Here is a 13,434-nt window from a genome sequence, read left to right as displayed (position 1 = left end):
AGGCTGGAACTGGGTTCAAATTCTTCTTCTGACACTTACTTGTTACATGACCCTGCACAAGTCACTTTACTGCTCTGATCCTCCGATGCTCTGATCTGTAACACAGGGCTAAAAATATCTGTGGTGCCTACCCCACAGGGCTGTTGTGAGGCTCAAATAAGAGAATGTATGTGTGGGACAGATTGGAAAATTGTTACTTTTCATTTTAAAAATATTTTTAATTTACATTGTTTCCTTTTGCCTTATTAAAGTTTCTTGTACTGTTATTCCTCCCCACTTCTGGAAAGTCATTTCATTTAACAAATTATATTTGTTTAAGAAATTGTTTTTTCATTTAGTTTTGTACTTCCTTTTCGCCAAATCTACTTTTTGAGCCATTATTTTCCCCAGTGAATTTCTGTAAATCTTTTCCCAATTGGCCAATTATGCTTTTTAAGGCGTTCTTCTCTTCAACATTTTTGTGCCTCTTTTACTGAGCTGTTGACTCTTTTTTCATGATTTTCTTACAGCATTACTTTCATTTCTTCCCCACTTTTTCCTCTACCTTTGTTATTTGATTTTTCAAATTCTTTTTGAGCTCTTTTAGGAATTCCTTTTGGGCCTGAGACCAATTAATGTTTTTCTTTGAGGCTTTAAATGTAACTTTTTTGACTTTTTTTGTCTTCAGAGTTTGTTTTGTCTTCCCTGTCAGCATAGTCACTTCCTGTGGTCAGGTTCATTTTTAGTGTTTGCTCATTTCCAAGCCAATTTCTTGACCTTTAACTTTATGTTGAAGCTGTGCTCTGCTCCCAAGGTGGAAGGGGCACTGTTCAAAACTTCAGGTTTTTTGTACAGCTGCTTTGAGAGTTAGTGCTGGGAGGTCTGTAAGTTTTCATTTCTTTCAAAGTGACATGATCTAAGGAGAGTTGTGGTCACTGCTCACCTGGCCTCTGTTCTGGTCTGTGAATGACCATGAGCACTCTTTTCTGCCCCGGAACCATGGCCAGGGTCTCTCTTCCCCTGTGACCACAAAGTCTGATGTGCTGCTGCCCATGCTTACCCTGAGACTGTGACCCAGGACTGTGATTTGCATATAGTCCTGAAACCAGTGCCAGCAAAGGGACCCCTGTAATCTCCTTCTGACCAGTTGTCTCACCCTTTTACCATCTGTGGACTGAGAGTTCCAGAAGCTGCCACTGCCAATTCAATTGCCCCCAAGGCCTGCTGTTGGGTAGGTATTGTCTGCCCTGGACTGTGCTCCGCTCTCACCCTGGTTTGATAGATCTTTCTTGCTGACCTTTGAGGTTGTCTTGGGCTGAAAAATTGTTTCACCCCATCCTTTTGTGGGTTCTGCTACACCAGATTTTGTTTTGAAGCATTATTTTAAAGTTTTTTGGTGGGGTGGAGTTTGGGAGAGCTCAGGCAAGTCCCTGTCTTTTATCCACCATCTTGATTCCATCCCCAGCAAATAATATTTTTAATATCTTTTTTTGGAGGGGGAAGGCAGGGCAAGTGGGGTTAAGTGACTTGCCCAAGGTCACACAGCTAGTAAGTGTGTCATGTGTCTGAGGCTGGATTTGAACTCAGGTCCTCCTTACTCCAGGGCCAGTGCCCTACTCACTGCACCATCTAGCTGCCCCTAGCAAATAATATTTTTAAAGAAAAAGAGAAGAAATCTATAAGGAGAGAAAAAAACCAAGCAAAAATGATTGCCATGTGGAAGAAGTCTGAAAAGATCTGCAGTGTTCCACATGTGTGCACAGGGATGTGCAGGAGCCAGCTCTCACCGGCTTGTAAGAGTAGCTTATTACATTTTCATAGTGGTCATTTACACCACAGAAATCAGCAATTGCTACCAGTCAGTGTCTGATTTATACTTCTGTTGATTGTCTAGGCTTAAGAACATGTTAATAATGCAGATTAAGTTTATGTCTGCATTTTTTTATTGAGATCCTGGTTGTTAAATCTTTATCAGCACACCCCTGTGTTCTATAAACAGTGTTTGAGCTCAGCAGAAGGAAAGTGGAAGGTTCAGGGAATGACAACAATCATGTCTGCAAAGTTCTTTACATCTATTAGCTCATTTGAGCCTCATGACATCCCTGCCTAAGGACCTCCCACTTCTGCAAAGGAGGGGAGTTGTTTTCTTCTCTCTTCACTGGAGCAATGTTTGTTCCTTATAATTTTGCAACATCCACTTTTGATTGGTTGGTGGTTGTAGTTTTTCTATTTATGTTGTTGTGGTCACTGTGAATATTGTTTCCATCAAGCACCCAGGAAACCTCATCATAAGGGAATAAACCTCATTATTCTACCAAGATGGCAGCCACTTTGGTCTTTCCACCTCATCGGTGTCCTCAGCATCCTCAGGTCACCCTGGCTCTTTCATTGGAGGGCTGGAGGGCAGAACAAAGGACTCCTCCCAAAGTCTCCACTTAAAGAGGGCCCCAGGTCAGCCCTCTCAACTTCCTTAGGTGTGTTGTTTTCCCACTGAGATTCTAAGTGCCTTGAAGGCAGAGGCTGTCTTTTTCAGATTTGTGTCCCCAGTGCTCAGGACAGTTCCTGGCTCATAGTAGGCTCTTAATAAAAGTTTATGGGTTCTGTTTCACTTTGCATCAGCTCATGGAGCTCTTTTCATGCTTCTCTATATTCACCCTATGCATAATTTCTTTTATTTTGAGGGGGAAAGCGAGGGAATTGGGGTTAAGTGACTTGCCCAAGGTCACACAGCTGTCTGAGGCTGGATTTGAACTCATGTCCTCCTGACTCCAGGGCCGGTGCTCTAGTCACTGTACGTAATTTCTTAGAATACAGTAACACTCCACTATAATCCACTTAGTCCTCCTATCACTGAGCATCTGCATTGTTTTCTCTTCTTTTATGCCACAAAGCAATGTCACTACAAATATTTTTGTCTACATGGGGACATTCTTCTTGTCAATGACAGCCTTGGAGTGTATGCCCAGTAGTAGAATCTCTGGGTCAGAGGGTATGGAATTTAGACACTTTGTTTCCATTATTCCGAGTGCTTTTCAAAATGGTTGTACTAATTCACAACCCCACAGTCTTCCCACAATTTTCCCAATGCTGGTTATTCCCATCTTGTGCATTTTTGCCAGTTTTCTGGTTCTAAGGTAATAGCTTCAGGTGATTTTAATTTGCTGATTTTAATTTAATTTAATTTAATGATTTTCTATCATTAGCAATTGGCACATTCTTTCATATGGTTGTTAATAGTTTATAAATCTTTTTAAAACTTGTTCATATCCTTTAATCACTTCTCTATTGGGCAATGACTTTTGATTTTTTTTTATATGTATCTATATCTATCTCTATGTCATCTGTATCTGTATGTGTCTATATATCTTGGTCACCAAAACCTTATCTGAGAAATTGATGCAAAGATTCCCCCCCCCCCCGCTTTGATCACTTCCTTTCTTATGCTTGATTCATTAATATTGTTTAATGGAAGTTCTTATAGTTTCATACAATCAAAATGATGCATTTTATTTCTTTTGTAATTTTGTTCATCTCTTGTTTGGTTAAGATGCCATCTCTCACCCACAGGTGTAAAGGGGATCTAATCTGCACATCTTCTAATTTTTCAGTGGCATGGGCTTTAGTATTAAGTTCAGATTTCTACTTTGAATTGCTTGTAGAATACGGTATAATTTTATTAGTCTGCTTTCCAGTTTTCTAAGCAATTATTTTTTATCAAATAGTGAGTTCTTTCCTAAGTAATTTGTATTTTTAAGTTTACCAAACACTGAGTTGTTGAGTCTCATTGCTTCTGGTTCTCCTCCCTTGGCTAGTCTTTTCCAGCAACATCTCTAAATTTAATGATTACCAAACGATTTTGATGACTACTGCTTTATAATTTAGTTTGAGGTCTGTAAGTGCTATTCCCTCTTTTCCTAAAATTTTCATCATTTCCCATAGTTTTCTAGCTTTTTCATTCATCCAGATGACTTTTATTGATTTCCATAACACATCCCTTTGATAAATTGGTACATTAAAAGTGTACATTTATTTTGATTGTATTGCCATTTTTATCATGTTGGCACTGCCCAGCCATGAGCACTAAATATTCCTTCAGGTGTTTAAGTTGTTCTTTATTTTTTAAAAGAAGCTCTTTGTAATTGAATCTATCTAAGTATTTTGTGTGTTTTGGTAGATTGAGCCTCGAATATCTTTTTTTTTTTTGGAGGGGGAAAGGCAGGGCAATTGGGATTAAGTGACTTGCCCAAAGTCACACAGCTAGTAAGTGTGTTAAGTTTCTGAGCCCGGATTTGAACTTAGATCCTCCTGACTCCAGGGCCAGTACTCTATTCACTGTGCCACCTAGCTGCCCCAAGCCTCGAATATCTTTATCCATTTTTATTGTTATTTTTAATAGAATATCCCTTTGATTTTGGTATAATAATATAGAAATTCTGTTGACTTTTGTGGGTTTATTTCATGGCCTAAACTTTGCTGAAACCATTGTTTCAATTAATATATTTGCTGATTCTCTAGGACTCTCTGAGTAAGACAGCATGTTGCCAACAGATAGGAATAGTTTTCTCTCTTCTTTCCCTATGTTTATCCATTTAATTTCTTTCTCTTGTCTTAGTTCTATTACTAGCTTTTCTAGAACCTTATTAAGTATACCAAGGAGAATAGGCATCCTTGCTTTACTTCCATATTTACTGGGAAAGCTTCTAATGCATTCCCATAGCTTATAATCATTGCATTTTGTTGAAATTGGTATTACTTATACTATTTTAAAGGTATTTCTGTGCTTATTATTTGTTGGGTTTGAGGCATAAATCAGTACTTTACATTGTCAGATTTTTTCTGTATCAAGTTAAAGGAAGCTATGTGGTGCAGGGACAGTTAGGTGGCACAGTAGAGAGAGTAATGGTCCTGGATAGCTAGGAAGTGTCAAGAGATTAAATTTGAACTCAGGCCTTCCTGACACTAGGTCCAGTGTTCTATTGACTGTGCCACCCCCAAAACCTAGCCCTGGAATCATTTGCTAATTTTAAAACACACATTGTAGGAGTTTTCTCTGTCATCAAAAATGCAAATCATGAGACCACAGGTCCCCTTGGTCCCAAGCTCTCTACTCAGGAGACTGTATAAGCCACTGTTTCAACAATCCTGCTAGCAGCTGTTGTGGGGGTGAAAGACCAACACAAGGCCAACAACAAGCAAGCTACCAGCACACTGCAAAAGCCCAGTTTCTTTTGATCTGCATTACTAAGGAAAGCAACGTTAAGGGGTTAAAATGCTTACTTTAATCCAGCATACAAATACCATTCACTTAGTTCAGGGGGAAAAAGCCAGCACCCTGAACTTCAGAGCAAAATACAAACAAATTACAAACATCGACAGATAGACCAAATGCAATTCATAATTACCAACATCTAAGTTCAGCCTGGGAGCTCATAACAAGGGCTGGCCCAGAATCACGCATGCCACTATGGCTGTGGGTAAAAGCTCCGAAAAATAGAAAGCCAATCCCTGGTTTTATATCTTTTTCAGGGTCAAGGATGAGTCACACATGTGACTCACCCATGTGACCTAAAATCATCACAAAGAGGTGACTTAAACCCCCGTGGTCTAAAAGCCTCTGATGTCACAAACATGTCACTCAAACCCAAGTAAACTAGGCTTTCCCTTGAGCAAGGAAGTTATCAAGGCCTCCTAATTTAATCAAGGAAATAAAGGCCAAACTCTTCAAGGGCACTTGGTCGAACTAAGTGCTAAGAGCCCATTTTCATTGCCAACACAGCCACCAATCTAATAACAGATCATTTCAAAGAAGCAGAGAATTCCAGCTTGTAACTGAAAAGGATCCCCCAGTATAACATGTTTGACAATTGGTCATCCAGCTTTTGATCACAAACCTCTGAGAAGGGCACAAAGCACTGCCTCCCAAGGTCAACCATCCCACTTATGGATAACTCCAATGGTCAGAAAGTTTTCCCTCAATTTGCCTCTTTGCAACCCCCACGTGTTTCTGGTTCTACTCTCTGGTCAAGGGAAACATAGCTGATCCAACATGATAGTTCTCCAAATACTCTATGGCAATGATTAATGTCCCCTCTGAGTCTTCTCCTCTTTGGGCTAAACATCACCAGTTGCTTCACTCCAACTCCATATGACATGGACTTAAGGCCCTTTCCCCTCCTGGCTGTCCTCCATCTTATCAATGACCTTCCTACCCAGAAGAAACATAAGACTCTAGATGTTAGAAGGGCCAGGGCAGGACATGGAGGGACAGTAACTGTGCTATACTTTGGAGCTCCCCCCTTCTTCATTCAGGCCAAGATGGCATCAGCTTTTTTAGCTGCCCCCTCACACTACTGACTCACTTTAGGTATTCGGTTCACTCAAACTCCCAGACCTTTCTCCAAACAACCTACTATTTAATCATGGCCCCTCATTCTTGTCCTTAGGTTGACAGTCTTCAGAACTGAATGTAAAACTTCACATTGATCGCCATTGAAATTCATTTTCTGCCATTCAGTCCAAAGCTATAGTCTGGTCTGTCATGATCTTTTTGGCTCCTGACTCTGTTGTTATCCAATACATTAGCTATGCCTCTCTATGTTATGACAGCTGCAATCTCATGGAGAAATCTCATCCAATTAATTTGGACATGAAAGCAATGGAAATAGCAGGGTTGAAATGACCCAACATTACAGCCATTCTTGTACCCTATATGAAAATGAGGGAAGCCCCTTACAGACTCCAAGGTGATTATAATATAACCCTTGATCACCCAGAATTTGGGGGAGAGTCACCTCAAACTCATGACCCAGGAGTACAACCTTAGAGTTCAGGTCTACTCCATGAAAGTGGCTGACCTGGAAGCTCCCAATGCCACCTCAAAGACAGGGCTATGGGTGGGACCTTAACCATCTCTGAGTTTCTGCCTCATGGACCAGCTTCTCAGGGCAGGCTTGAGCTCTATAAAGTCACTGGAGGAAGGCTGGGGATCTAAGGAAACCTCTTACTTTTGCTCTGGGGTCATCAGGGGTCTGCTGGTACTGTTCTCTTCCCCAGTCCTGGGCTAACCTCCTCATATCCACTCAGGACCACCTCTTGTAGACCAACTTTTTAAATTTCCTGCCTCCCAGGAGACTGCCCATTCCAGTCTTCACCTAGAAATGCCCATCCTCAGTGTGCAGACGCAGAGCATTGTGGGAAATGGAGTCCAGGGAATTTATCCCAATAATTTGGGCCAATACATCCTGGGGAATGATCTCTTGGGAACTTTTCTCCTTAATTTCACTTACTACATATATAAAACAGAAAGAGCAAATTATTTTATTCCAGAGGCTGCTCCATAAAAGCAGACTGTCCCTTTAAAAAATTTAAACCATATGTAATTATTCTAATGCTGCTCTTCACTGAAGGCACCTCATTTCCAGTCTAATTTGGCTTGATCATTTGTAAGCTCACCCAGTGGACTCTGGGACGTAATTCTCAGATCTTGGCCCATTTTCTAGGATGTCTTGCCCAAAGTTAGGGTAAGGATAGAAAAATATCAGCCTGGCTTGGAAGGCAGAGGTCAGACTTTATCACCTTGTTGCTTGCCCTCAGTGTTGAGCCCAAAGGTTCATCCAGTCTGCCCTGAGTAAGAGATACCCCTCGTGCATGCCTTTTGAGCCAGGAATAACAGAGAGAACTGGCCAGGGTCAAGTATCTATCAAATCTGTAGCAATTCCCTGATGTACCACCATAATTTAGTGACCCACAGGTTGACCCCAAGTTCACTCATGTACTGGATATCAGGAGTCACCATTTTCCGGCACAACTGGCTATACTGATGACTGATGTGCTTCTTCAGGTTGTAACCAAGGATTGTCTTTGCCCCCATTGCCTGCCAGGGCTTCAATGATGGTTTCTCAATGTCCTTGGCATCCACTGCATGTCCACCATCGATGCAGATGCTGAGCATTCGCTCATTCTCCCGCCTCAGGGAGGCCACCTCTCGGGCCATGCGCTCCCTCCCAAAGGCCTCCACCTTGCGCCAGAAGCTGGCATTGAAGTGGCGGTAGAGGAGTGCATCCAGCTGGTTCCAGTCGGTGGCCCGCCGGTAGAGCTCTCCGGTGAGCTGGGGGACAGCGGAGGCCCGACGGGCATTGAGCTTGAAGTAGAGGATGTCCTCGAGCTCCCAGCACATGAGATCCTTGAGCAGCACCAAGGACTCATCAAAGTACTCCTGCAGCATGACCAGGTGGAACCTCTGCTCCACCTCCAGGATGTGCTCCTCCACCTGGGGGCTGCGGGGGTCCAGCCCACTGTCATAGCCCAGGTCGAAGAAAAGCAAGTTGTGGAGGTAGTGGGCATTGAAGCTTTTGGGGTTGTAGTAGTGGTTAGGGTCCTGCAGGAATTTGGCCACCTTGTTGTGGCCTGTGAGCTTCCATGTGAAGGGCACCACCATGCCAAAGTAGTGGAAGGATGACTCAAAGAGATGGGCTGGATCCCGTAGCACCGTGATAAAGGTAGTATTGGGGGGCACCAGGCTATGCACTTCAGAGTAGGAGAAACGCATGTGGTTGCAAACGATGTTGAAGCAGTCACCAGGCTGGTAGTTGTGCACCAGGCTGCGCTTGAAGAAGGATGGGTAATTAAAGTCATTCAGTCCACTGGGGAAGGCGAACTTGAGGTTGTGCTTCTGGCCAAAGCGGAGGAGGATATTCAGAAGTGTACTGCTGGCTGTCTTGTGGGTTTTCAGGAACACGATGTCTAATTTTGGCCAGCAGGAGCCTTTGGGGATGTTGGCAGGTAAGGTGGGTGGAGAAGAACAATGGGGTGGCTCTGGGGCCCTGTTGGTAAAGAAAATGGTGAGATCCTTTGGTGAGAAAGTTATAATAATTTTTTTCTCATCATGCGTGACCTTGGGTAAGTCCTTTCTTTTCTCTAGGACTCAACTTTCTCATCTGTAAAGTAAAAGTCAACCAAGAGATATTTGCAATGGAGAAACACTAGAAACCTTTCCAATAAGATTAGGGGTAAAACAAAGATATCGCAAAAATATGGAAAAAAAAGTGGCAACCACTATTATTAAATATAGTTCTAGAAATGCTACCAGTAAGACAAGAACAATAAATCAAAGAAGTAAAAAGAGGCAAATTTATCTCCAATCATGGATGATGTGATTGTTTACTTTGGGACTACAGAGATTCAACAGTCAAATACTACAATAGGCTCCACATAGATAAAAATGCCATAAATAGAGATGGGCACATCCTGAAAATGTTTGACAAGAATGGAATAAAGCTGCTTAAACACCTGTGGCCAAGGGGAGAATTATTAACTAAACAAAAGGTAGAAATGATCATGTAAGAGAAAAGTCAATTTGGATTACATAACATTGAAGAGTTTTGTAAAACTATCAGTACAACCAGAATTAGAAGAGAAGCAGTTAAATGGGAAAACTTCTGTGTAGCAAACATCTCTATTAAAAGTCTTACATACGAGATATATTTATCTATATATTTCCATCTATATCTACATCTATCTGTCTATCTATACAAACACACATACATGCATGAATATATAAGCACAAGAATCATTCCATAAAAGATAATTGATCAAATGGTATGAACAGACAACTTTAAGGAGAAAAATGTCAAACTTTCAACAACCAAATGAAAGCCTGGTCCAAATAAAAAAAAAAGCGATGCAAAGTAAAGTAATCCTTATGTTTCACCTCATCCTAAAGATTTTAGAAGACAAAAATGGCACAATAGGGGTCTGGAACCTGGCTAACAGATTGGGTTTTGCTAATTCAGAGGGACAAGCATTACCTCTAAGCCTGGAGAACCATTTGGTTCTATCACAATCTCTGACCAGGAAAGCAGATTTGAATCATGTCAGGGAGTTCTTAAAGGTACACACACATAGTTTGGAGACTTGGACTGATAGGAATGAGTGAAGACTGGAAGAACCGAACAGTAGCAGCAAGTGGCTGGGGGAGGGGGGAGACAAGTGTCCCCAGCCCTGCCTGGAGCTTAACAAGCTGAATCAGCAGTACTGGGGCAATAGACAAAAAGGAGACTAAGTTGTGGTAGAGAAGTGAGAGACTGAGAATGGTTATCAGGCCCCTATGGGCATCTGGGAGGAGAAAACTGGCTGAAGTTAAATGTTGTACCCATCTTTTCAAGGACCAAAAGTAGTTTCAAAAAAAAGTGTTGTTTCTCTAACTTCCCCTTCCTATATCTGCCCAGTAATAGACACTGTCATAATATGCTTTGCTTACTTTTTAAAAACTTAAACATTTCCTGTGTTATCCAGTTTTTGATACTAATAAAAAGAGGTCGGGGTGACCTGGAGTTTGAAAATATTTAATTTAGGTCAGAGAGCCAAACTTCTGTCTGAATGGCACAAATATTCCTATCTGGGGGCCCTGAGCTATTGCAATTGTATTAATATGTTTTCATCTGATATAAACTCCATAAAACCAAGAAAAGCACCATATAGACTTAAAAGTCATTTTATTTTTCCTGAGATAAAAATTAGTCGAATTGTTGTCGCAAGTTGTGGCTGATTAAATAGAGGAAAGTGGGTAGAGAGGAGAAGGATATGACTACAGTAAAGATCACACACACGTCATCCCCCGAGGAAGAGATAGGAAAGGCCTTGGAAAGATTTTTCTTTGGAAAGACATATCCAGTATCCAGTACTAAATGAGATAATATTTGGGAAGTGCTTAGCACAGAGCCTGGCACACAGTAGACACTATATAAACACCTATTCCTTTCCCTTCCTTCCTTCAGTAGGGACAAGAGAGTGCAAAATACCAAGTATCATGTGGCCAACTCTACCCTCTTGACCCTAGTAAATTCTGAAGTGACTATGGAAAGAGAAGCATTAGTGATGGATTTGGGAATTAGTCCAAATTCTAGAATTATGCCAAAAATTGATCAAACTGTACATACCCTGTACATACCACTACTAGATACATAACTCCAAGGAGGACAAAGGGAAAGGGGAAAGTATACCTAGAATCTAAGTAAACAGAAAGAATTCTAGTTGCACTGATAAAAATACTTATGACAGCATTTTTTTGTAGTAGGAAAGAACTGGAAAAAAGTGAAAATCCATCTACTAGGAATTAACGGAACAAATAGGAATTTAATAGAATATTATTGTGCTATAAGGAATTATAGATATGAATGCAGAGAAATTTGAGAAGACTTGTATGAAATGATGCAGAACAAAGTAAGAAAAACCAGGAGGGCGATTTCCGCAATGGCCACAGTAATGTAAAGGAAAACAACGTTGAGACATTTTAGAATTTGTAGCAAGGCAGTGGCCAGTAATGCCTTTATAAGACTAAGGGTGAAGCATGCCTCCTATCTCTTGGTGGCAGACTATGAGTTTGAATGAGGTGTGCCTAGTTTTCAGATTTGGCCAATTTGTTTTGCTCATCTGTATTTATTTATTATGAGGGTTCTCTTGGTGGGTCAGTGGGAGCGGGAAGTAACAGTGAAGTTAAAAAAAGATTATCAACAAAACTTTAAGAAATCAATATGCAAATAAATAAAGTGAGGGAGTTTGGACTAGATTGTCTCTAAGATTGTCTCTTCCAGCTCTTGCCCAATTCTAACATTCTTTGTTCTAGGTTTCTTCTAGTTCTAACAAGCTGTGACCTCAGACCCCCTTAAACTCTGACTAGGTTCTACATTCCACAGTCCCTTCCAGTACTTACAGACCAAAGTCCCTTAGATCTAATATTGTGTATTTTGCATCCTAAGGTTCTGTGGAGCTTTTACTCCTTATGTTCTACCTTCATTTTCACCTCTAACACTTTGTGCTCTTAGATATCCTTTGGGTCTGACATTCTAAGCTCTAAGACTTGCTCCAATTCTCTAAGTTCTATTTTCAGCTCCCAAGTTCTATGTTATGATGTTCCTCTTAGCTCTGACATTTTGTCTTCTAAGTTTTCACCCAGTTCTTCCATTCTACGTTCTATGTTCCAGTTCTAACAACTAGGTGTGAGACGCATTTAAGCCAGTCATCACTCAAAGGTGGCTGAAAACCTGGGCTGGTCAATCAGAAAAAGACACTTTGGCACACTCCAAGTTAACATACCCACAGTGCCTTGTGATGCTCTCTGAGTGAAACCAAAATTCTCTTGCTATATCAGCAGTCACAAGACTGGATGAAGCTGAGTGGAAGCGCTCTTCTGTTTATAACTGATAAAGACCGGGCCCCCTGAACCGTACACCACCTTGTTTAGTATCATTTCTCTCGTCTTGTTGTTTCATGGCCCTCTCTTGTTATGACACCCTCATATTTTATGACATCTCCTTGTTTATGACTGACAGAAACCAGACATCCTGGGGTCACTCTCTTGTTCTATGGAAACTATAATTTTGGCTAACACAGGCATCCTGAGTCAGAAGGGAGGGGGGAGCACTTCCTTATTCTATGGATATATAATCTCCTTCAACTAACCCTTCTTTGAGCTCATCCTAACTGGGCTCCCATATATGTATGATTCTGCTAGCTTATAGAGAGCAAACAGCACATGTATGACCTCATTTTGTTTGTCTCTTTTTAGACAAAACATTGATAGTTGACACAAGGAAGCTTCAGCTGCTTCTTCTTCTTCCCCAGGCTCTCTCTTGTCTGTGGTGGGGATGAGTCTTCCTTCCATGGGCCCAGAGAGACATTGCCTTCGAAGGGAGAGGCCCCTCCTACCCACTCCCCTCCCCCTTCTACCAAAGGACCCCTCGATCTGTGTGGGGGGCCAGTCTCGAGGCCAGGAGGCTGCCCAGTCACCCCTCCCCCCCCCTTCACTCCTCACTCACTTGGCCATGGCAGCTTGAGAAGTGACAATAACGTGAGAATAGAGCAGCAATAGAAAGCCAGTAAAGAGGCATCCCAGAAGGAGCCTCTTTGCCATGCCATGCCAGGGCTTCCTGCGGGATGGCATCTCAGTCACCTGGGGAACAGAGAGAGAAGGAGAGAGAGATAAAGGCAGCAGCTATGAAGTGACCAGCAGCAATCACAATGCCCACTCCCCTTCATAGCTACCAGAGGATGTGCCCTCCCCTGGCTCGTCTGAACATCACAATGGAAGAAATTCACACGTAGGGAGACCTTGACTGCTGGCAGCTATCCATGACAAAGACAAGGCTATGTATGGCTAACGGGAGCACATGAAAGCCACACGACCTTGGTGACTGAGTCACTACAATTTATGGAGGTGGAATCTTAACTCCTCCCTCAGTGCAGCCCTTTCACAACTTTCTAAAGGTTGGCTTTCCTCCTTCCCCTCCTCCTCCTCCTCTTCCTCCTTCTTCTCCTCCTCCCTTTCCTCCTCCTACACTCTCTTCCTCTTTCTTCTCCCCTCCTCCTCCTCTTCTTCCTCCTCCTCCTCCTCCTCCTCTCCCTTCTCCCCCTCCTCCTCCTCCCCTTTCTCCTACTCCATCTTCTCCTCCTCCCCCT

At 42.1% G+C, this 13,434-nt stretch overlaps 1 protein-coding gene across 1 annotated transcript; it reads right to left on the bottom strand.

The window, feature by feature from the left end:
- Window positions 1-7,274: 7,274 nt before the first annotated feature.
- On the bottom strand, window positions 7,275-12,934 carry LOC118834601 (galactosylceramide sulfotransferase-like). Its single transcript, XM_036742047.1, has 2 exons — window positions 12,795-12,934; window positions 7,275-8,801 (listed from the first exon to the last, which is right to left on the bottom strand). Exons 1-2 carry the CDS (start codon window positions 12,917-12,919, stop codon window positions 7,679-7,681), a joined length of 1,248 nt encoding a protein of 415 aa, XP_036597942.1. The 5' UTR covers window positions 12,920-12,934; the 3' UTR covers window positions 7,275-7,678.
- Window positions 12,935-13,434: the final 500 nt, after the last annotated feature.

This window comes from Trichosurus vulpecula, chromosome 1 (assembly GCF_011100635.1).
Source record: "Trichosurus vulpecula isolate mTriVul1 chromosome 1, mTriVul1.pri, whole genome shotgun sequence".
NCBI classification, from domain to species: domain Eukaryota; kingdom Metazoa; phylum Chordata; class Mammalia; order Diprotodontia; family Phalangeridae; genus Trichosurus; species Trichosurus vulpecula.
The sequence above is the reverse complement of the archived record's forward strand: the minus strand, read 5'-3'. Positions and strand labels throughout refer to the sequence as shown.

Bases quoted from the DNA above. Each gene is read 5' to 3' on its own strand.
- LOC118834601 (XM_036742047.1), bottom strand. From the start codon at position 12,919: ATGCCATCCCGCAGGAAGCCCTGGCATGGCATGGCAAAGAGGCTCCTT. The intron at 8,802-12,794 runs GTGAGTGAGGAG...CTTTACCAACAG, and splicing joins TCTCAAGCTGCCATGGCCAA to GGCCCCAGAGCCACCCCATT.